The sequence below is a fragment of the Saimiri boliviensis genome, chromosome 7 (assembly GCF_048565385.1).
Source record: "Saimiri boliviensis isolate mSaiBol1 chromosome 7, mSaiBol1.pri, whole genome shotgun sequence".
NCBI classification, from domain to species: domain Eukaryota; kingdom Metazoa; phylum Chordata; class Mammalia; order Primates; family Cebidae; genus Saimiri; species Saimiri boliviensis.
The window spans coordinates 90,075,914-90,099,714 of NC_133455.1; the positions used below are offsets into that span (position 1 = coordinate 90,075,914).

Here is a 23,801-nt window from a genome sequence, read left to right on the forward strand (position 1 = left end):
ACAGGTTCACATTGCTGGGACACCTCAGAAAACATAATCATGGCAGAAGGCAAAGAGAATCAAGCACCTTCCTCACAAGACAGCAGGAGAGAGAGAGAGAGCAAGGTGGGAAGAGCTACACTTTTAAGCCATCAGATCTCGGGAGAACTCACTCTCATGAGAACAGCATGGAGGAAATCACCTCCATGATCTCACCACTTCTGGCCAGGTCATTCCCCGACATGTGGGGATTACAATTCAAGATGAGATTTGGGTGATGACGCAGAACCAAATCATATCGCGATGGTTCACTTTTTATTTTTTAAATCTCTAGTAAGGTTTTTAATTGTTATAAAATCTATGTTTTTCTGATATTTAATATAGCCACTCCCATTCTATTTTAGTGGTAGTTTGTATAGCATGAGTCCCCAACCCCCAAGCTGTGCACAGTTACCATTTTCTGGTCTGTTAGGAACTGGGTTGCATAGCAGGAGGTGTTGGTGGGCAAGCAAGCATTACTGCTCGAGCTCTATGCCCTGTCAGATCAGCGGCTTTATATCCTTATAGGCATGCCAAACCCTATGGTGTACTGCACATTTGAGAGATCTAGGTTGTATGCTTCTTAGGAGAATCTAACTAATGCCTGATGATTTGAGGTGTAACAATTTCATCCTAAAATCATCTCCTTTACCCCAGTCTGCAGAAAAATTGTCTTTCATGATACGGGTTCCTGGTGCTAAAAAGGCTGGGGACTGCTATATGTGGTTTCCCATCCTTTTATTTTGAACCTATTTGTGTCTTTGAATGTAAGGTTTGTCTCTCATACAAATAGAATTATATGCATATTAAGCAATTGCTTTTTAAATCAGTTAAGAGAATCAACATCCAATTATGCTGTCATTTAAAATTACCCTTATAATTACTGATCTCTCTATGTCAGTGAGTTCTACATCCATGAATTGAACATTGTATTCATGAGATGAGAAATCCTTGGATATGGAGGGCCAAATTTTTGTATCTGCAGGTTTCTCAGGGCCAACTGTGGGGTTTGAACATTCTCAGATTTTTGTATCCTCAATGGTCCTGTAATCAATCCCTTTGGATATCAAGTGGCTCCACTGCCTTTACTGTCATGCTTTGTTTTTTCACACAGATCTAATTATTGTCTGGAGCTACTTGCATTAGTTTGAAGAACTTCCTTTAGTATTTATTTTATTCTTCAAATGTTATGTTTTTAGGTCTTAGATTTAAGTCTTTAATCCATCTTGAGTTGATTTTTATGTATGGTGAGAAATAGAAATTCAGTTTTATTCTTCTACATATGGATATCCAGTTTTCCCAGCACTATTTACTGAATAGAGTGTCCTTTCCTAAACTTAAGGTTTTGTATGCTTTGTCAAAGATCAGATGGCTGTAAGCATTTGGCTTTATTTCTGGGTTCTCTATTTTATTATGTTGGTCTAAGTATCTAGTTTTACACCAATAACATACTGTTTTGGTTACTATATCTTTGTAGTATAATTTGAAGTTGGGTAAATATGCCTCCAGATTTTTTTTTTTCCTAGAATTGCTTATATGGGCTCTTTTTTGGTTCCATATGAACTTTAGGGTTATTTTTTCTATTCTCTGAACAATTATATTGGTATTTTGATGTTAATTCCATTGTATCCATAGATTGCTTTGGGCAGTGTGGTCATTTTAATGATCCTGATTCTTTCAGTCCATAATTACGGGATGTATTTTCATTTATTTTTGTTATTAAAGCTTTCTTTTAGCAGTGTGTTGTAGTTCTCCTTGTGGAGATCTTTCATGTCCTTGGTTACATATATTTCTGGGTATTTAAAACTTTTTTGCAGCTATTGTAAATGGAATTGAGTTTATTTCATTATCACCTTGGTTGTCATTGGTGCTACAGATGTGTGTACATTGATTTTGTAACTGGGAGTTTACTGAATTCATTTATCAGATCTATTAGTTTTTTGGAGGAGTCTTTAGGGTTTTCTAGGTATGCAATTATGTCATTTGCAAACAGAGATAGTTTGAATTTCTACTTTCCAATTTAGATTCCCTTTATCTCTTTCTTTCTCATGTCTTATTGCTTTGGCTAGGACTTCTAGTACTGTGTTGAGTAGAGGTGTTGAAGATGGGCATCCTTGTCTTGTTTCAGTCTTAGAGGAAATACTTTAAAATTTTTCCTCTTCAGTATGATGCTGGCTATGGTTCAGCACATATGGCTTTTATTACTTGGAGGAATGCCTCTTCTTTGCCTAGTTTGTTGAGGTCCTTTAGTTTTTACTGTAGGTGGTATCTCTTAACAATGAATTTGTGTATTTTTCTGCTTGCGTTTCTTAAAGTTATTTTTTTTAAAAAATACAAGATTGTAAACAATTTTTTTGTTGCTTGATTTTATCACTTTGAACGTCATCTCATTGCCTTCTATCCCATATATGAGAAGTAAGCTATTAATCGTTTTCAGATTCTCTTGTGTACAATGAGTTATTTTTATCCTGTTTTCAAATTGTCTGTTTTTCACTTTTAGTATTTTGGCTATGATGTGTCTGGGTGTGTGTTACTCTACTTGGAAGTTACTGAGCTTCTTATATGAGTAGATTGTTTTTTTATCAATTTAGGGAAGTTTTCAGGCATTCGTGTTTTTTCTCCTACTTCTCTTTTCCAATGTGTTACTTTCATTATGTATGTATTAGTTTGCTTAATGGGGGGTCTCACATGATCATTAGGCTCTAGTCATTTTTATTCATTATTTATCCTTTGTTTTTCAGATTTTATGATCTTAATCAATAGTTCTTAAGGTTTACTGAGTCTTCTCACAACTGAAATCTATTAATACAAGCTTCCAAACATTTTTTGAATAATTGACTCTCAGTTTGTTGTAAGCCTTTGATCAATTTCCAGAGACTTTGAAATACTGCTTTGCCAATTTGCCCTGTGATATGGTTTGACCTCCCAAATCTCATCTTGAATTTTAGTTTCCATAATTCCCACATGTTGTGGGAGGGACTCAGTGGGAAGTGATTGGATCATGTGGCAGTTTCCCCATGTTGTCCTCATGTTAGTGAGTGAATTCTCACAAGATCTGATGCTTTTATAAGTGTTTGGCATGTCCTCTGTTTGCAATTCTCCAGCCCACCACCTTATGAAGAAGGTGCATTGTTTCTCTTTTACCTTCTGCAATGATTGTATGTTTCCTGAGGCCTTCCCAGCTATGTGGAACTATGAGTGAGTTAAACTTATTTTCTTGATAAATTATCCAGTCTTAGATATTTTCCTTCTAGCAATGTGATAATGAGCTAATATACTCTGCTTCCCAGATGACATTCTGCAGTAGAGGCTTCCCCCACAGCTCCTCTGTTGCCATTGCAGAATTTCCACCCCTCTTTCTTATTTTTTAATAATCCAAATTAAAATAGTGGTTACTCTGTTACAAATACTCTTTATTTCAAAAATGATTATCCTGAGGTTGGTATCATCAATGGCTCATGACATTCTCCTTATTCGCAATACATTGACAAAAGTTGAGGGTTTGTTTATATCATCTTGTCATATAGGACCATCTCAACCCATGAATCTTTGCTGATTTTTTTTTCCAGTTCTTTTTTTAAAATGTAGCATTTTTCTTTTGTATGAATAATTGGAGATTACACATTTCATGAATTTTAGAATACAGTTGGGGTTTATCATTTAAAAAGTTACTGTTGCTACAAATACTAAATCTTAATCATCAAATGCCATGTTTATTTTCTTCATGGATAATCAGATAAAACAATATCTTAAAGCACATTTTTGTTAGCATATCTTATGGACTTAACATGATTTAAATGAAATAGTACTTTTTAAAGCTCCCAAGTCATGTGATCAGCAATTTCTGATTAAAAAATAACAATATGTTATGATAGGACTTAAACTTTTCAAAATAATTGAAAATTCTGATTTACCTAGAAATAGTCCTGTATTTAAGACATTAGCTGACCTCATCCAGTTGGAATTTACTTATTTTGAGTGTGTAACTTTGTTCATACAACTTTAAATCATCTATTCCAGGAGCTGGCTATAGAAAATCTGTAACCCAGTCCCATGTTTAAACAAATTTAAAACCTAAAGTTATTATGTACTCTATTAGGCCTAATATTCTTATTCTTTCTTTAGTGATTTTGTATAATAATTTATAGAGCTTTATTCTGTGATTTTCTGAAGGAATGTTACATGCCTGCCAGAATTTATATTTTGAGAGTGCTAAGTATTTCTGTTAGTAGAGCCGATTAAGAACATAGGTTTTTGAAGTCAGACAGACCTGGTTTAGAGCCCCACTTCTGCTGTTTACCAACACTGTGATCTTGGGCAGTTTTTTAAAAAACTATTTTAGTTTCTTTTTCAGTAAGTGATGGAATAAACCATAGAACCTATTTATGAGTGTTGTGGGATGTAGTGACAAAAATGAATATTGCATTGTGAATAATTAATCCCTTAATATTAGCTGTTATTAACATTACTGTATATAACATGTCAGATTTTTTTGGCATAGCAATTGCAATACTTTTTCATTATCTCATAGCTGATTATTAGTTGGTTGTCTTCGTACAGATTCTTATTTCAGTCTTAGAAATAGCCACTTCAGAGTAAAAGATGGTGGGGCACCTTTTCGCCATCTTCAGCACATTTAAAATCAAGCATTCCTTTGTTCACTTAGAAAATAAATAGTTGACTACAGATTGATGAAAGGACATGTGAAATTTTGTTAAAGTACAAAGGAAAACAAACATAAAACTAACCTAATGTGTCTCATATGCTGAATTTTCCCATAATGTTTACTTAGTTTTATTTTTTTCTCTTATGTCACGATTTCAAAAATCTTTTATTCTGATAATTAACAACAGTGAAGTTAATGTACATCTTAGAAGACTTTACACAGGCACATGCCACATCTAAGATTGTTTACCCCAAGAAACATAAGAATTTTTCTTTACTTGATTAATTGAGCTTTTGTCTTGAACTTGTCATTCTCCAGTATATGCACTGGCTTAGACATCGTGAGTTCTAATGTCTGTAGTTTTTTCCATCAAAGATTACTATCTTATCTGTGATGAAGAGTATCATATTTTTGAGATAATGAGGAATTGTATCAGCATGATCCTTTTTTGTTTAAACGTCCATTCAACAGTTATCATTGATCAGATTTCTTTAATCCTTTGGCTCTCAACATTTGCAGTGCATAATAAATTATTTTTGTTGCTTTTTAAAAATGCATATGACAAGGAGTTTTCTTTTCTGGAAATTTTGAATCTGTAGATGTAGGTAGGGGGTAGTTACTTGGCAAGATTTTCTTTTTTTAAAAAATTATATTATTCTGCTACCCTGTGGGAATTATTAACTATTCTTTTATTTTTTTATATTTGTTAGTCAATCTGTTCTGTTTCCTTTCAGCTGTTATCATTTTTCTAATTTTTATCATCTAATTAATACTGACTCTCTTAAGGTTGTGTGGGTGAGTGTGCATAATTGTACGCGCTTATACTATGTCCCGTTGAAATTCCTGAGTAATTTTTCCATATAAGAAAGATGAGAGAAACAAACCCTAACAGAAACAAAATCAGTGTAGGATGGACTGCTGTTTTTAAAAGTTAAGAAATAAGTTAGCTGTAACTAAGAAACAAAAACTTTTGTCCTACATCAAGATTTAAAACAAAAACAAACAAACAAAAAACTTACTCCTTGTTTTCCTTGATGTGGGTAAGTGATCACAGTAAGAAAAAAATTCTTTATAGTGGAGGATTGGTATAATAGCACAGAGGGACTATCAAAGAAAGTCATACATGGAAAAATACAGGCATATTTGCTAAAATAGATGTAACTTTATAGCTTAAGGAATATGATGCCTTGACTTTTTAAAGAGAAAGTATCTTTTTGCATAGAGGTGTTTGCTGCTGATTTTTCTTTTCAGAAGTTTCTCTATATACATCTGTATTCAGTTAATAAAGTAGATGTTAGTGCTTAGGTAAAATCGTTTTAAATGCTAACTCATTCTCAAAATGACTATTATTTTCATCCTAAATAACAGTTGGGAAGAATTTTCCAAAGGAAGTGTTTAGTTGACTCCATCAGTGTGTTAAAATTCAAAGTTGGAATTCCTGCTAACATGGTATAATAGTGAGTGGAAAGCACTCAAGAAATTAAGTTCAACATGTTGTTTTTATTTTACCTCACTTTGAGCTCAGTTCATTAAAAATTCCAACCTGATGCAAATAAGATATCAATATTTAGGTTCAAATTTTTGTTTTGCTACTGTGTAAAGAATCTCTTTCAAGGCAATGACAGCTGCCTCCTCCCTTTCCCCCTCTTTTTTTTTTTTTTTTTTTTTTTTAACATGGTGTTTTCTTAAAGATAGATCAGGTTAAAAAAAAACTCATTTACAAAAGTTTTAAAAATTTCATTCTGTTGTGATGTTTACAGGTTATTTTTTGATTCTGACTTACCTTGCTTATTTTTTGATTAATGTTATATTCCCTGTTGTTTTTTTTTTTTTTTTAACTTAAGGGATTTAGACATTTCACAAATTACACCAGATAGGAAAAGTGTTGAAACATTATTGAATTTTGATGTAGTTGACAGATTAACAAGACTGCTAAGTAGAAAAATAGCCTGAAAAAGGTAAAAAAAGAAAATGTGTTTGGTTTAATATTTTTATGCACATACCAGATAAAGTATAGCTATACTGATTTAAAGGTGTATTTGTGTTTCTTGGCCCATCTGTGGGTGCTTAAACTAAACATTCTCTGTATTATTTTTTGGTCATGTGAAAATTATTATTACATTCATTTTGAAACCAGAAAGGTTTATTTTTAATTTTTTTTATATCATCTTCTCAAACTCTAGGGTTTTCTCCTCTGGTGTTTATTTTGCATGCATTTGGACAAGGAGAATACATTTTAAAACTTACCTTTATAAGTACCTACACGTTTCAAGATATCACCACTACAGCTAGACATACAGACACACAAACTCATTTTGCTTTTGCAGTCTTTGTTTATGAAGCTTGACTAAATTGGTGATCTTTAATTCTGTGTAATATGTTCCAGATGCCAAAAATCAGTCAATGCTGGTCGCTTGAATAGTACTTATAAATACTTTACTATCTTAATGAGAAAGTAAGGAATGAGTAGATTGTTTTCTAAAGCCTTAGATCATTTTATGAAGAGAATTTTCTGATATTTTTCTCTTCCTCTTATATTTGAATATTAGGGAACTGAATCAAGTCTACTGAAGTTTTAACTTCTTAGGCACTTGAGATTTCTGCTACTTAGAGGGAAAAACGATGCAAAATTGCTACATACACTTAAGTTGCTCTAAAATAATTGTGTAATGAAAATTCTTAATATACTAATTTCCTACATGAATCAGTGTTTATTTTGTTGAGAGTTTTAGTCGTCTGTGCATATTCTCAAAAGGTCAGATATACCCTCAATTCTTTTGGGTAAGGATTGCTTTGAATTTTAGCAATGTAAAATATGTCACATGCCAGCTTTAGTATCACATGACTGCTGTATTCTTATATTTCAAAAGCATACACTTGCTAGTATTTTATTTGAACTCTTGAATTATTTGTGCTGTTTTACAAGGGAGAGCATACTACATTTAGGAGACCAATTTTTTTTTCCCAGGGTGTAGAGTTACTTGCATTGTATAATGTTCCTTTCCAAGGAGAGAGAAACAATTTTGTTTTCTCTTCCTTTGATATTTTTTCTTGAATAGATATTGCTAAATTTTTGCTCAAAGAGAGAAAAAGTAAAAAGCTATGTGAGAGGGCCTGACAGCATATCTTTATTTGAATTCTACCATTTTGTTAATCCAAAGGTATAAAATAATTTTATACTTTTAGTTATTTAATTGAATACGGATTCTCATAAATTCCAGCTTTTATCATATGATCGGATTTTTCCTGGACAAATAGATGTTTGCTGTTGCCAGCAGAGTTTGGCCTAATAGCATGCTAGCGAGATACTAGTGATTGGTTTGGAACTAATGATTTGGCTTGTCCTTTTTTATGCCTCCCACCAAACTTAACCTCAGTGGAGAATTGAGAAAGATTTGGTAGTTTAGAATACTTCTTGTGTGCCTCTGAGTTTCCTGGGCTTAGGCAGAATTTTGCATGCAAGGCTATTCTTGTGGTTTTTTTAGCCAGGCCAAAATCAAAAGGCATTGGACACCTTGCCAGAAAACTTGTTCTAATAAAGATTTAAAGCTTGCTTTTGTATTGTGACTGGACCATTAGATGATGGTCAAGGGAATGTAGAGGAAGACTTCATTCTGTTTTAAGGATAAAAATTTCAGATTTCTGTTGCGTAGCAGACCCTTAAAAATAATTCCAAAGATAAAAAACCCTTAAGATGGGTAGTTCAGTTAGTTCTTTTATAAGACATATAAGAACTGCCTTTTTCTTCTTAATAATTTTTGACCTACTGAAATGAACTTTTCCATTTTATACTGCATCAGGTTTATACTTGTGACTAATGTTGCGCAGACTTGAATGTTGTATCTAATGTCAGACCCATTCTACCAAAGTATTATTAATTAATTACAGATTTGTTTATTTATCTCATAAAAAATTTAAGCTACTATATCATCAGTATCTTCCAATGTCCATAATGAAGTTATTCATTTTGACCTGTTCTGATGGAGTTGAAAGTTTTTTTCAAATCTACTTCTAAGCTTATTCAGCAGGTTTCTATCTTCAATAATAATTCTGGAGGAATGGTTATACGGTAGCATTTGTAAAGGGTATATTTCTTTAACAATTTTAATCAATATATCAATTAATTGGTTTTTAATCTTTCATTATTCTAATGAACTGAATCATCAGTAAGGTGTATGTAGATTCAAGCATTTTCAATATTAGGTAGTGCCTAAAAATACTACCTAATTATACTATAGGAAAAATACTTATATATGCATGTGTTACAGATTTATTTTTATTTATTAGATACCAATATTTCAGTTAGTGAAACGTCACTTAATATAGTTGTATACATGCAAAGGAGATAAAGTGATGACATTTAGATATTATGCTTATTAAATTTTCTAAGTCAAATGAGGCTATGTCCACAAAAACTATTTGTAAAGATGATGGTCTATAAAAGTCTACTTTTGATTTTTAAATTTCTTTCCGGTTTGAAAAGATACTGAGAATGCTTAAATTTATTATTTATTCTGAATTTTAAAACACACTGAAAAGAAAAGCAGAGATGTAATAACGATTCTTTAGGAGAAGAGCATTTTAACGTGTCTGTTTTGTTTCTGATTGTAACCCAATATTAAAATGAAGGTTTTGATTTTAATCCCTACATTCTAGGTAATCAACTTTGGGAAACTTGATTTATCAGAATATTGATATTTATACTAAGGATACATTATTAGGGAATATAATAATTTGCCTTATCACATACCCTGTTTTTTTCATAGTAACATGTATACTTAAGGCAAAGTTCAAAAGATATAGAACTATGTATTATAAAAATTAATTTTGCTGCTGTTGGTATCTGGACATCAGTCTACCCTTTTCCCTCAGGCTTTGCCTTTTCCAGAAATGGGATAATATGGATAAAATTGTCTCGTTTCTGATTTTCAGTAAGTTGACTGTCAAGTTGCTTTATAGCAAGCAGAGAGGAATTCCATTTGAGAAATAATCCATATTCTGATTTAGTCCATTTTACTCAGATCACCGAGTTCAATGGTTACTATATTTTGTTTTTTTAGGAAGATAGTCATGTAGCCAAATTTTTTTTTTCATAATTTTGTAACAACTCAATCTGAGCTATTGTTAAATCAGCAAGCACTACTAGATGCCATTTTATTAATGTGAGGTATTTACATACCAGTTACTGTAGTAATAATTCCCCTGAGCCACTTGAATGGCTTTATCTCTTCCTCTGAGGCTTCTTCTCAACTCACAGTCAAGCTAGAACTTGGCGCTACAGGGGACCTCTGGCCCTGCATCTGTTCTGGTGATGGTATCTCTTCTAATTTTTTGGTGCCCAAACTAATGGATTTTAAATATTTTTATTCACCCTTAATGTAATTGTATCTTTAATGCACTAATGTTAACTTTTAACTGAGAAAGAACTAATAGAAGTATCTATACTTGTCATCTAAGTTCACAAACTCATTCACTAAGTCTCAGAATTTAGGCTGACTCAAAATTTAGTCTTAACATGTTTTCTCTAATAAAATTGATTTAAGTCATACCTCTAATCTCTTTCTTAATGTTGATGGCTTTTCACTATGAGGACTCTAATCTTTGAGATGTATATTTTATGAATGGAACCGAATTAATTTGGAGGAAAATATAATTTTAAGATATTTATAATTTTAAAAATAATCATAAACCTCATAATTAAATCAATAATGTTGATCCTAAGTTGAATCTACATAACATGAATTTCATATATCATCAAAAGTAGGTAATTTAATTCTCAATCAACAGACTATTAGAATAATCTACAGGATTTCATCATTAATGTAAAAAAATAAGTTAACTGCCATAATTTCACAGAATGCCTTCAGCAATGGTACATAAGAAACTCTTATTCCTCATATATGAAATGAGATGAGGAATCTGATATATTGAGAAACATGGTGCCTTGATGGAACGTATATAAACAAACAGAAGAGGAGCTGTAAATAAAAACTACATCATTAAAGGCTTGATTCTGGGCTCTTTTCAACAAAGTATACCACCGCCTTGCAAAGTTAACTAATGCCTATTTAAAACAAATATTTTAGACTTCTAGATGAGTTCATTTCTTCCCATGATCAGTGATTTTGTATTTTAGAAAATGAGATGCATAGGCCTTTATTGTATTATTAACTAGGTGCCGTACTTAATTGTGTGAATGATTATTTCAGTCAGAATTCTTCCCCACGTCCCTGCTTTTTTTTTTTTTTTTTTTTTTTTACTGAAACTGTAACTCTTATTCAAGTCACAAGGAATAATGTGGCATCTGAGGGAGAGGGATATCCATATGGCAGCCTTTCAGAAGGTTAAAGTATTTGGAAGGCAGACATGCAGAGTCTCTGTGCTATACTTAATTTTAGAAACTTCTTAATTTTAATGTGTTGTCCATGGCACAAAAGAAATTTTCACTGGGAGACTTTTGTGGTGTTTGAGGTAACAACTCTTATGTTACTAGATTCCCTTAACAACAAGGCCAACAGGAATGTTTCCCTATGTCCTGAAGATTTTCTTTGGCTTTCACAGCCTCTAAGGCACTTTATAGCATGGCTAGACTGTATTGAATTTTCACGTTTAGATCTACACCCATAACTTAACATTTTCCTTCTTGAATTGTGTACTACCACTGCACTGTAATTCTAATACACAGAAAAATCTGAGATTCATTGCAATTCCAAATGCTTGAGATCTGTAACAGGATAACTTTTCAGCAGCCTCAACTTGACCATGCTACTTCTCTTCCCTTTTTAAATTAAGGAAGAAAGAATGGAGAACTCTTTTGTTTCTTAATTCAGTTTTTCCAAAATTTTAGGTAATAGTTTCCATCACTGTCACTTTTCAGACAACTATAATTTACTCTTGAGAAACATGTACCTTCATTTTTCCCAAAGGTTGACTTCACAGAATATGAATGTTGCCTAACTTCTGCCAGGCTGGGTCGCAGGAGAACATGACCCCAGACTTGAATTTGGATCCAGATTTCAGTAAATCAGATCCTTAAATCTAAATTGAAGTGTTTGTACCAGAGAATTACACTTCCAGAGAATTACAGAGAATTTTACATTGAACTTTTAGATCACCTCTTGATCATAGATTTTACCCACATTATTTTTTATATTCCAGCAGAATTTTTTGAAATGTCCTAATACTGTTTCAGAGTTGCCTAATATTTCTTCTTTAATACAACCACATATGTACCTCAGAGATTATTGGCTCAGTGATCTGAAGCTCTTTTGAAATACATGGATATGTGTCTATGTGTGTGTATGCAAGAATTAAATCAAAGTATCAGTTTATTCTCCTGAATTATAAGCAAACAAAGCTATAGATTGAAGTTTTAGACCTTCAAATTGGCTAAAGATATATTTAATTAAGTCAAGAGTCATTGGGGATTAAGACAAGTTGATAACCAAGAGCAGCATTCAGAGCCAAATCTAGACAGTTGCCATCATTTGGACACTATTTCTTCATTTTCATAGTGTTTTTTACCAGCCTATTCATGATAAAATGTAGAATATAAGTATTGTAGAAGAAATGTATATTAATAAAGTGTCCAGATGAAGTTCAAGTAATTATTACTTCATAGTTGTACTTGCAGTTAGTATATAATTACTACTGATAGTAAGTATATTTACAATACTGCTTGTAAGAACATGTAAAAAAAGAAACTCATGTAGTACTTTCTAGGATTAACTCTTATACTACCATGGAGAAGAAATGCATTGTCTTTAATTCTAGAGCATATACAAAATAGTTCGTGCATGGTGTATCATCAGTTTCTAGCTTCCTTGCATATGTGTAGCCCACAAAAATCAATGCTATGTGTTTTTATTATTTTACATTGTTCATTAATTGAGAAAATTTTAATAGCGTTTGAGTGCCTTTGGTATTTTTCCAATACCTATGACAATATCTAGGAAAATATTGACTAAATTAAGAATGAATGAATAATTGAGTGAGTGACTGAAATGAAATAGCTTCTTAGTTTAAGAAAAGAGAAATCTGCTTACTGAGCTAGAATAGCTAAGACAAATGCATCCAAATGAGTAGGACTCAATTTTTTTGCTCCACTGTGTCTTTTCATGTGATTTTGGCACATTTATTAATCACAGTTTCTGTCGTCATTTGTAAGACAGGTATGTAAAGTTTATGAAGGAAAAATAGATGATGATTCTGTAAAATGACTGAGATTTACCATTTTTACAAATGTACCTCAGTCAGTAGGCTCTCTTTTTGAATAACAAACATACTTTATTTGCAATTTTGAAGGTATTATAAGACAGGCTAACAATTTAATATCTTTACAAAACTTGAAGTAATATTTTGCTGAAAAAGAGGACTTACAGCAGAAAAAAACCAAAAATATCTCTTCACAATTTTAGCTTATTCATTTGGCAGCTACGTTTCAGTTTTGCTCATTTGATTTTTAGTTAAAAATGAGAAAAGACAAGAAATAATAGAAATATTTTTTAAAAGAGAAAAAAATAGATGTTTAAATAACAATTTCATATTTTTCCAAGAAAGGTGATATTGTTCTTGATTTCATATGATACTTTATGATTTTTTTGTATATACTGCTGTAGTCAATAAGCTAAACTAAGTGTATGAGTATAATCAACATAAAAGTTTTAATAATTTTTCTGTGAAGGGACAAATAATCAGGCTTGCCTAAATCATGATTAATTAATTTAGTGACTCAACTTATTTGTCATATATCTTCTATGTGTCAGGCACTGTTGTAGGTGCATTGGGTATATCAGTGAGGTAAACACAGATTCATATTCTCCTAGGTCTTAAATTTTAGTTGAGCGATTATGATTGTTATACATTTTGCTTACTGCTTGCACCACATCTTTATATTGTCCTCCATTTGTAAAGTATGACTTAGTAGGTTGTTAAATAAAATATTCTGTGACTTTCAAAATAATCTAATTGTTTTTGCTTAAAATTAGCTGTGTAGGATTTCTTTGTGGTCACATAATCAGTGCAAACATGATATTAATATGTTGAAGACCTTCTTGTTCCTTAGACACAGCTGCTCTGCAAATCTGCATGGTCGTTTAATTGGATGAGGCTGGAATCAGATACGTAACAATGAGGCTCTTTCAAGGGAGGGTAAATCTGTGGATTTGTTGGGAATGTGGGCTCTAGTCTGGATTACAATAGTCTACACTGGCTATACTTATGCCATTCAAATTCTAACATGCAGTCAGTTCTACTAAATAAATATGCATCTTGTTTTCACATTTATTCACAGTTGGAGTGGTGTTGCACGATTTTTGACTTAATAGCTTTGTTTACTATGAGTTGACAACATACTTTTCCTTCCCAGAATTTACAGACCTTCACACTATTTACTCACAATTCAGCCCCATGGAGTAAAAAGAATGAATATTTCTTGTTTTAGATGAGAACTTAAAGAATTGAGATCTCTAATAGGTGCCAAATGGATATGGTAACAATTTTGGTGACTGGACTTGGTAGTTGTAATTTGAAGCTTAGCGAACTTTTTAATAAATATTGGTACTATTGATAGTATATATTTACTTAATATCAATTTTCACACAAGGATCATCACTACCAAGTAGCTATTACATGGGCTGGCTATGTACAAGGCAGTCTGTAAGAAGCTGTTCATGAAGTTATAGTTCCTGTACTAAAGAGATCTACAATTATTTTTAACACGTTAAAAATTCGTTGTTTTTTTTTTTTTTTTTTGAGATGGAGTTGCTGTCATCGCCCCCTGGAGTGCAATGGCACGATCTTGGCTCACTGCAACCTCACCTCCTGGGTTCATGCGATTCTCCTGCCTCAGACTCCCGAGAAGCCGGGATTACAGGCACCTGCCACCATGCCCGGATAATTTCTATATTTTTATTAGAGACAGGGTTTCGCCATGTTGGCCAGGCTGGTCTACCTGACCTCAGGTGATCCGCCCATCTCAGCCTCCCAAAGTGCTAGGATTACAGGTGTGAGCCATCACACCCAGACAAAAAATTATTCTTAAAGTGTAATAGTTTCCCTCAAGGTTAGTGAAATACTCTTGGATAATACTGCCAATCTCTGATACAACTTTGGCCAAGACATAAATATGTTCAAAATCCACAGAACATTTCCTGCTCTTGATAGCATGCTTTTTTATATAGAATATGTTGGTATGTATCTGGTATTTCTATCTGTATATACTGTCAGAGTCATAGTGCTTTATGGATGTTTAGATTAGTTCAAAATAGGTTGGAAATGAAATTATTCTTTCATTTTTTTAAAAATTAATGTTGTATTAGCTCAAGGAAGGCCTCTTTGTCTTGGGTATCTGTAGAGGCAGTTACAGAAGAAAAGAACAAATCAGGGAATGTTAAGATTGTATTATGAGATGCTGTGAGAAACGTAAAGGAGTCTTTGTGTATTATGATATATTACACTGGAAGATGAATACTCAGTTTTATAATAATAGAGCAAGTTATAACGGCAAGTGGCTAGTACCAATGTGTAATTGTATATCCACAGTGGACAGTTTTGGAAATTACCTGATTTGCGTAGACTGTGGCACTAGTAATCACACTGTTGAGCAGTAGGACCAATGCTTAACTCCTTGTTGTCATACAAGTTCTTTTAATACCTGACACCTGCTTTCTTGCCTAATCATTTAGCTCCACTCTTAATTTCAACTTTCTATGCTCCAGCTATTTTTAGTTTTGCTTTTAATTTTTTGTTTTTATAGGTTTCTGGGAAAACTAGTTGTATTTGGTCACATGAGTAAGTTCTTTAGTGGTGATATGTGAGATTTCGGTGCACGCATCACCTGAGCGGTATACACTGAACCCAATTTGTAGCCTTTTATCTCTCACCCCCTTCTCATCCTTTCCCCCTGATTTTCCAGAGTCTATTGTGTCATTCGTATGCCTTTGCATCTTTATAGCTTAGCTTCCACTTGTGAGTGACAACATATGATGTTTGATTTTCCATTCCTGAGTTACTTCACTTAGAATAATGGTCTCCAATCCCATCTTGTTGCTGTGAATGCCATTAATTCATTCCTTCTTTATGGCTGAGTACTATTCCATCATGTATTTATACCACAGTTTTTCTTATCCATTTGTTGATTGATGGGCATTTGGGCTGGTTCCTGATTTTTGCAATTGTGAATTGTGCTGCTATAAATGTATGAGTTCAAGTATCTTTTTCCTATAATGATTTCTTTTCCTCTGGGTAGATACCCAGTAGTGGGATTGCTGGATCAAATGGTATTTTTATTTTTAGTTCTTTAAGGAGTCTCCACACTGTTTTTCCACAGTGATTGTACTAGTTTACTTTCCCATCAGCAGTATAAAAGTGTTTTGTTTTCTCCACATACCTTCTAACATCTGTTTTTTAAAATTTTTTGATTATGGCCATTCTTTTAGGAGTAAGATGATATTGCATTGTGGTTTTTATTTGCATTTCCCTGATCATTAGTGATGTTGAGCATTTTTTTTTAATGTTTGTTAGCCATTTGTATCTTCTTTTGAGAATTGTCTATTCATGTCCTTAGCCCACTTTTTGAAGGGATTGTTTCTTTTTTTCTTGCTAATTTAAGTCCTAGTCAGAGGAATCAGACAATAGAAAGAAATAAAGAGCATCCAAATCAGTAAAGAGGAAGTCAAACTGTCACTGTTTGCTGCCGATGTGCTGATGTGATTGTATAGCTAGTAAACACTAAAGCTTCCTCCAGAAAGCTCCTGGAACTGATAAATTAATTCATCAAAGTTTCAGGATACAAAGTTAATGTACGCAAATCAGTAGCTCTGCTATATACCAACAGCAACCAAGCTGAGAATTAAATCAAGAACTCAACCCCTTTTGCAATAGCTGCAAAAAAATAAAATACATGGGAATATACCTAACCAAGGAGTCAAAAGACCTCTACCAGGAAAACTACAAAACACTGGTGAAAGAAATCATAGACGACACAAATGGATATACATCACATGCTCATGGAAGGGTAGAATCAGTATTGTGAAAATGACCGTACTACAAAAAGCAGTCTACAAATTCAACACAATTTCCATCAGAATACCACCATTCAAGAAAGCAATCAAAAACATAAAGTGGGGAAAGGACACCCTATTCAACGAATGGTGCTGGGATAGTTGGCAAGCCACATGTAGGAGAATGAAACTGAATCCTCATCTCTCGCCTTACACACATACCAACTCAAGATGGTTTAAGGACTTAAATCTAAGACCCAAAACTCTAAAAATTCTAGAAGATAACATTGGAAAACCCCTTTTAGGCATTGGCTTAGGCAAGGATTTCATGACCAAGAACCCAAAAGCAAATACAATAAAAACAAAGATAAATAGGTGGGACTTAATTAAACTAAGGAGCTTTTGCATGGCAAAAGGAACAGTCAGCAGGGTTAACAACCTACAGAGTGGGAGAAAATCTTCACAATCTATATATCTGACAAAGGACTAATATCCAGAATCTACAAATAACAGTTATTCTTATCCATTCAATGTTCTTTGTGTATAGTGGGGAGTCTAACAGGTCACCCTTGATAATCACACACTGATATACCTATAGTGTGTGATTATCAAGGGAATGATTAACTTCAACTTGAGACTGAGCTCAATGTGGAAGACTTTAAAAAAAAATCCTTATTTACCTACCTTTGTGTCTCTTTTGTTGATTTATGGATTTAAATGACTGAAAGGGGCTAAGATGAGATATTTGAAATATATAAGAGGCCATTTACTTTTGCATAGCTTCTCTTTATGCTCCCTAATCACATCTTTGGCTCTTACTTTACTCATTAGCCTCCTTGACGTTTCAAAGAGAATGAGTAGATGGCGTACAAGTCCATCACTAGAGGAAGAATACCCTATTCATATTGTGTTTCTTAATTATATAGAGAGAATATTATTAACTTACCTGTCCTCCAAAGGATATAATATATTAAAAATTGCAGTTGAATATTGAGTATTTAAATATTAAATATTTAAATTGTGGGATTATTTGGAACCCTGGCAAATAAGGGAGTGAAAATAGTTCTTTCCGTTAAGCAAAGTGATTGTATAATATCCCAAGTCTCCAAAAAGAAGGCCATTTTTTTCTCTTTACAAAAGATGCTGTGATTATTCCAAGGGAATTTTTTATAACTGTATTATTTTTTAACTTTTCTGAAATTCCTATGAATAGTATGTTTCCCACAGGTAAATTAGATTTATCTATTCACACTTTAAAAAGATTAAGCTTTTGTGCCTTACATATATTAATCATTGTGGAATCTTTGGAAGACCCTGTAAATCAAGGGCTAAAGCAGTTCTAGTAAGCATTTTCCTTATATTTTGGTAAAACTCAGAGCTTTATTTTTCTTGACTAATTTGCTAATAATTTTATACCTTCATAGTGATGACTACTGAATTGTAGGAGTAGTAGCACCATCAGACAGTCTTACATTTGCACAGGAAAGTTTTTTACTTGAAAATTTGAGGCTTATTTAGAAGTTTTAAAAATATTTTTGTGTCAGCTTTTAAAAATACATTCCTATTTATCTAGCATCTTAATGCATGGTGTTTCCAACCAAGTAAATCTATTTTCATAACAGAGATTAAGAGATTTGGCTGTTTTTTTTTTTTTTCTTGCTGAATGTGCCAGTGGTCTGTTTTCTATAAGACGTATCTGTTTCAACTTAATATTTTGATTATGAGTAGTTTATTATTTAAATAGACATTTATAAATAGGATATTTGCTAGAGTTCTTATAGAATGATTTAGGGTTTATAAATAGCATGAAAGATAGTACTGAGAACTTGTTAATATAACATAGAAAGCTCAACAGTGGGAAAGAAAAATATAATAATATTCTAACCATCTCTAATAAGGAAGTGACTAGGTGGAACATCGTCAAATGCTGATTTGGTTTTCCTTGAAACAGTGGTAATATCTTTATATTTGTGTGACTTGACTTCCAGCACTTATAGTATTCAATTAAGTATGCCCTGTGTCCCAAGTTTTATTACTTTTTATGTGTACTGCCTTGAGACTCTGACTTACATACTTCAACTTGTACCTTTTCACATTAGGGGCGTGAACTTCCTGGGGGGCAGTTCTTTTATGTTTGAAGTTGCTCAGAATTTCCATCTGCTTTTACTTGACTTGTGGTCTTGAAGATCATGCTTGGCCCATGGGATATTACAGTGTGCCGAGAGGATGTGGAGTTTTGTCAGCCAGTGAAATATGTCTGGCTTTTTTTTTTCCTTTTTTCTTTTCTTTTTTTTTTTTTTCAGCAGCTTTCATACACTCTTCATCCTGTGTGGTCTTCACTGAACCAAATTTATATTTAACAGAACTACTCACCCTCTCTATCATCTTCTATAACTTGGCCTTTTTAAGGAGAATATGTGTGGAAGGAAGGTCTGAGCCAAAAAACTTATCTTGGCAATAGGCAAACGTAAAAGCAAAAGCCGAAAGTAGTGTTATATATAAATGTGCTTCGGTATGAACAAATACATATTTTGTAATTTAGAAGAATATCATATTACAGTATATTCAACTGTCAAAAAAATTCTCATGCCAACAGTAGATTCCAAGTTTTGTCTGTGATCCAAATGGCTTTTTTGCTTGTTTTCAGGCACTACTGCAGTCTTCAGTTAAGCAACAAGTAGAAGCTATTGAAAAACAGTACATTTCTGCAATCGAGAAACAAGCACACAAGTGTGAGGAGTTGCTAAATGCTCAGGTAATAAAAGTCCACATCCATTATATATTTATACTTTTCTCCTGACTCTCTCCCCTGAGAGCTCTATAACTGTTTATTCAGTTCTGTTCCATTTACTTTCCTTGGTGTATTTTGGAGAAAAAATATGCTTATGTACACTCAAAGATTGAGAATTTTATGGCAGACTCAAAATAGGACTAAAGGCCTGAAATATGTGGGTCTCCCCCACATTAATAATTATTCTTATGTTAATTTCTCAGTTGTAATATATTCTCCAAATAACAGAAGCATAGAGGTAACTGTGAATGCATTGTGGTGAGTAAATGATTTTTAGTGGGATAAGATTTATAAATAACATTTGAATTTTTAAAGCACTTCTGCATGTTTACGTTAGCTTTCATTCTATACAGTCATTGGCTTCTGTTTGAATGTTTCTGTTCAAATTTTTTTCTTTTCTTGATTTAATATCTTAGAAGGCCTAATTGATTAGTTGCTTTACATTAAACAAAGCAAATGAAGAGTATTTATGGATGTGTCATAGCATAAATAACCGATGTAAGAATTGCCTAGTAATACTTCTCAATGATATAAAAGTTGGTAGGTAAAAATTAAATTGACTTCATGTAGAGCATCTATGTTATATCATTGGAAGAAAATTTACTAAGAATTAAGAAATAGCCGATATTACTGCACTTCAGCCTGGTGACTGGTGACAGTGAAGCTCTGTTTCAAAAAAAAAAAAAAAGAGTAGACTTTAAATGGAGATTATAAATATACCACCCTATTCTCAAGATTGGAGTCAGTTATGTTAAGTATTTTTCAATGTCATTTTAATAAATGGCATGAAAGAAGAAATACACAGATAATTTAATAACAATTATACTGTTTTAGGTGGTGAAATACCAGGCTGTCAAAGATATGAAGTATAAAACTTTATGAATGGATATAAGCAGCATAACCATATATTAGCCAGGATAGGCTTGGTTATGCCCTAACCTCTCTGGCTTCAAATAGCAAAAATTTATATTTTGCTCATGCTGTATACTCATTGAGGTCTATCTTGGGGCCCTGTTTCATGTTGTCCTCACCCTGGGAACTCTACTGATAGTATAATTCCAAAGTGGAGCATTACCTGATACCATTTCAAAGTAAAAGAGAGCCCTGTTAGATATGTATCTGTAATTAAATACTCTGGCCTGGAAGTGACACATTCAGTTTCAATTTATATCCACATGACCCACCCAGTCATGATGGGGCCAGAGAGTGAGAGCCTATGTATGAACTTAGAAGGGAAGAGAAAAGGAAATGCTTAGTGAATAGCACAAATATACCACATTCTTCTCTTTTGTGCACCAAATATTCAAAGTCTGGGTCTCACAGGCAAATTAACATATCTTGTCCTCTTGGGAGAAAATCTGAAAGTTCTATCTAGACATGGCCTCAAGTTCAAAAGTCCAAGATCACTGGGTAATAGAAGGGGAATAATGTGCTGCAGTCTCTACATTACCAGGTCCAGCTATGGTCCCTTTTGACTTGAAGAAGCAGAACTAAAATCTAAATTGTTTATTCCCAACATGCCTAGTATACAGTGGTGAGACAAAGGTAGGGTATTTACTGTAAACATTCTCAAAAGGAAAAAAGGAAGAATCAGAGACATGCAGCTATCATTAGTATGTATCAATTTTAAAATCTCACTAGATAGATTAAATAAGAGCCTCTGCCTGGAAGTAGGGGCTCCTTTCATTTACCATGATTATCTTTACAGAGTTTTTTGACAGGGTTCCTAGTCCATTGCTCCTTGTGGTCTTGTAGGTTTTTTATTTTTCAGTATCTTTGTTGGCTATATTTAAAATTGATTTTGAAGATCATACCATTTCTGAACCTGCTTCCTGTCTACAAAAAATGGGGAGCCCAGGAGTCATTTTGGGTAGCAAATACAGTTAAGGGTAATGATTCCTTTGGTGTCTTGTCTTTTTTATTAATTGCATTTTAGGTTTTGGGGTACATATGAAGAACATACAAGATTGTTGCATAGGTACACACATGGCAGTGTGATTTGCTGCCTTCCACCACATCACCTATATCTGGCATTTCTCCCCATGCTATCTCTCCCCAACTCCCCACCCACCGCTGTCCCTTCCTGTTTCCTTCCGACAGACCCCAGTGTGTGATGCTCCCCTTCCTATGTCCATTTGTTTTCATTGTTCAACACCCGCCTATGAGTGAGAACATGCGGTGTTTGATTTTCTGCTCTTGTGTCAGTTTGCTGAGAATGCTGGTTTCCAGGTTCATCCATGTTCCTACAACAGACACGAACCCATCATTTTTTATGGCTACATAGTATTCCATGGTGTATATGTGCCACATTTTCCCTGTCCAGTCTGTCATCAATGGGCATTTGGGTTGGTTCCAAGTCTTTACAATTGTAAACAGTGCTGCTTTGAACATTCATGTGCATGTGTCCTTATAGTAGAACAATTTATAATCCTTTGGATATATACCTAGTAATGGGATTGCTGAGTCAAATGGAATTTCTATTTCTAGATCCTTGAGGAATCACCACACTGTCTTCCACAATGGTTGAATTAATTTACACTCCCACCAACAGTGTAAAAGTGTTCCCGTTTCTCCACATCCTCTCCAGCATCTGTTGTCTCCAGATTTTTTAATGATCACCATTCTAACTGGCGTGAGATGGTATCTCGATGTAGTTTTGATTTGCATTTCTCTAATGACCAGTGATGATGAGCATTTTTTCATATGTTTGTTGGCCTCATATATGTCGTCTTTTGTGAAGTGTCTGTTCATACCCTTTGCCAACTTTTGAATGGGCTTGTTTATTTTTTTCTTGTAAATCTGTTTTAGTTCTTTGTAGATTCTGAGTATTAGGCCTTTGTCAAATGGTCAAATAGATTGCAAAAATTTTTTCCCATTCTGTTGATTGCCGATTCACTCTATTGACTGTTTCTTTTGCTGTCCAGAAGCTATGGAGTTTGATTAGGTCCCATTTTGGCTTTTGTTGCCAATGCTTTTGGTGTTTTGGTCATGAAGTCCTTGCCTATGCCTATGTCCTGAATGGTTTTGCCTAGATTTTCTTCTAGGGTAGTACGTCTTATGTTTAACTCTTTAATCCATCTGGAGTTAATTTTAGTGTAAGGTGTCAGGAAGGGGTCCAGTTTCTGCTTTCTGCACATGGCTAGCCAGTTTTCCCAACATCATTTATTAAACAGGGAATCCTTTCCCCATGGTGTCTTGTCTTTGATAGTAGTCAGCTCTGTTAAGGCCATGTCCACAGTTGTTTTAGAGAACTACTTTCTTTTTTTTTTTTTTTTGAAAAATTTTTTTTTAACTAATCTGCCTTTGTAAAACCAGAAAAGTACTTTCTAGGTTTAACATGTTTAAATGCTTTGAACCTCATATTTGTCCCTCTATTTTTCTATTTTATTGCAGAGATATATTCATTTTATCAAACCAATTTGGAAGAAATCTTGTGGTCTCTTTTCCATAAACCACATAACCTGAAACAGTCATAGCTTTATTTTATCTCTGCTTGGAGGCACTTTATAGAGTTTTTAATAGTGAGTATGGCTAAAACACTTAGTTTACCACTTGCTGCAAGGCTGAATGTAGTTGGTATTTGTTGCTGAAAGGCCTTCTCAGTTGTTTGTTTCTTAAGTTGCAGTTAGGAAGTGGTTGTGCATGCAAGTCTTCAGATTTCTGTACTTTTCTATTTCCTGTGATTTGATGCTTGAGAATTGTCTTTTCTCTATGAATTCAGTGTTGAGCTTGTCTTTTTCTTATAATGCCTTGTCAAAAGTAGCCTATTACAGATTTATTGAAAGGATTCAGCCAAGTTACAGATTAAAAGTTTAACACATGAAAATCAGTTGTTTCTACACACCAGAAGTGACGAAGGGGAAAGGAAGTTAAGAAAGCAATTCCATTTACAATAGTATCTAAAAGAATAGAATACCTAGGAATAAGTTTAAGGTGATGAAAAACTTGTATTCTATAAATCACAAAACGTTGCTGAAAGAAATTTAAAATGACCTAAGGAAATGGAAAGATATGCCTTGTTTGTTGATTGGAAATACTTCGTGAAGAACACTCAGGATTACTGCAGGACATTTATAGGGTTATAAGTAGTTCAGTATGATGAAGTGCTATTTAAAAAGCAAATATTAAAGGGAGATTTGATTAGTATATATTAATAAAATCATGTAAAATATAGAAATGGTGACTCCATGTTTGTTTTTCAAATTATATATCTTAAGATGCCATTTGAAATGAAATTAGTATGTTCAGTTTAACAAAAATAGTTTTGAGAGAAGTGCCAATCTAATAGCTGGATGTTTCCTTAGAAATCATTTAGTTCAGCCTT

General features: G+C 33.4%; 1 protein-coding gene across 22 annotated transcripts in view; it reads left to right on the forward strand.

Annotated features, from left to right (window-relative positions):
- The window catches only part of CCDC91 (coiled-coil domain containing 91), a 476,760-nt gene that overhangs the window by 164,545 nt on the left and 288,414 nt on the right, over positions 1-23,801 (forward strand). For all 22 annotated transcript variants that reach the window (XM_074402990.1, XM_074402983.1, XM_074402984.1 and 19 more), the window contains one exon: positions 19,334-19,441. In XM_074402990.1, the coding sequence (XP_074259091.1) occupies positions 19,334-19,441 (108 nt within the window). The remainder of the gene's footprint in view (positions 1-19,333; positions 19,442-23,801) is intronic.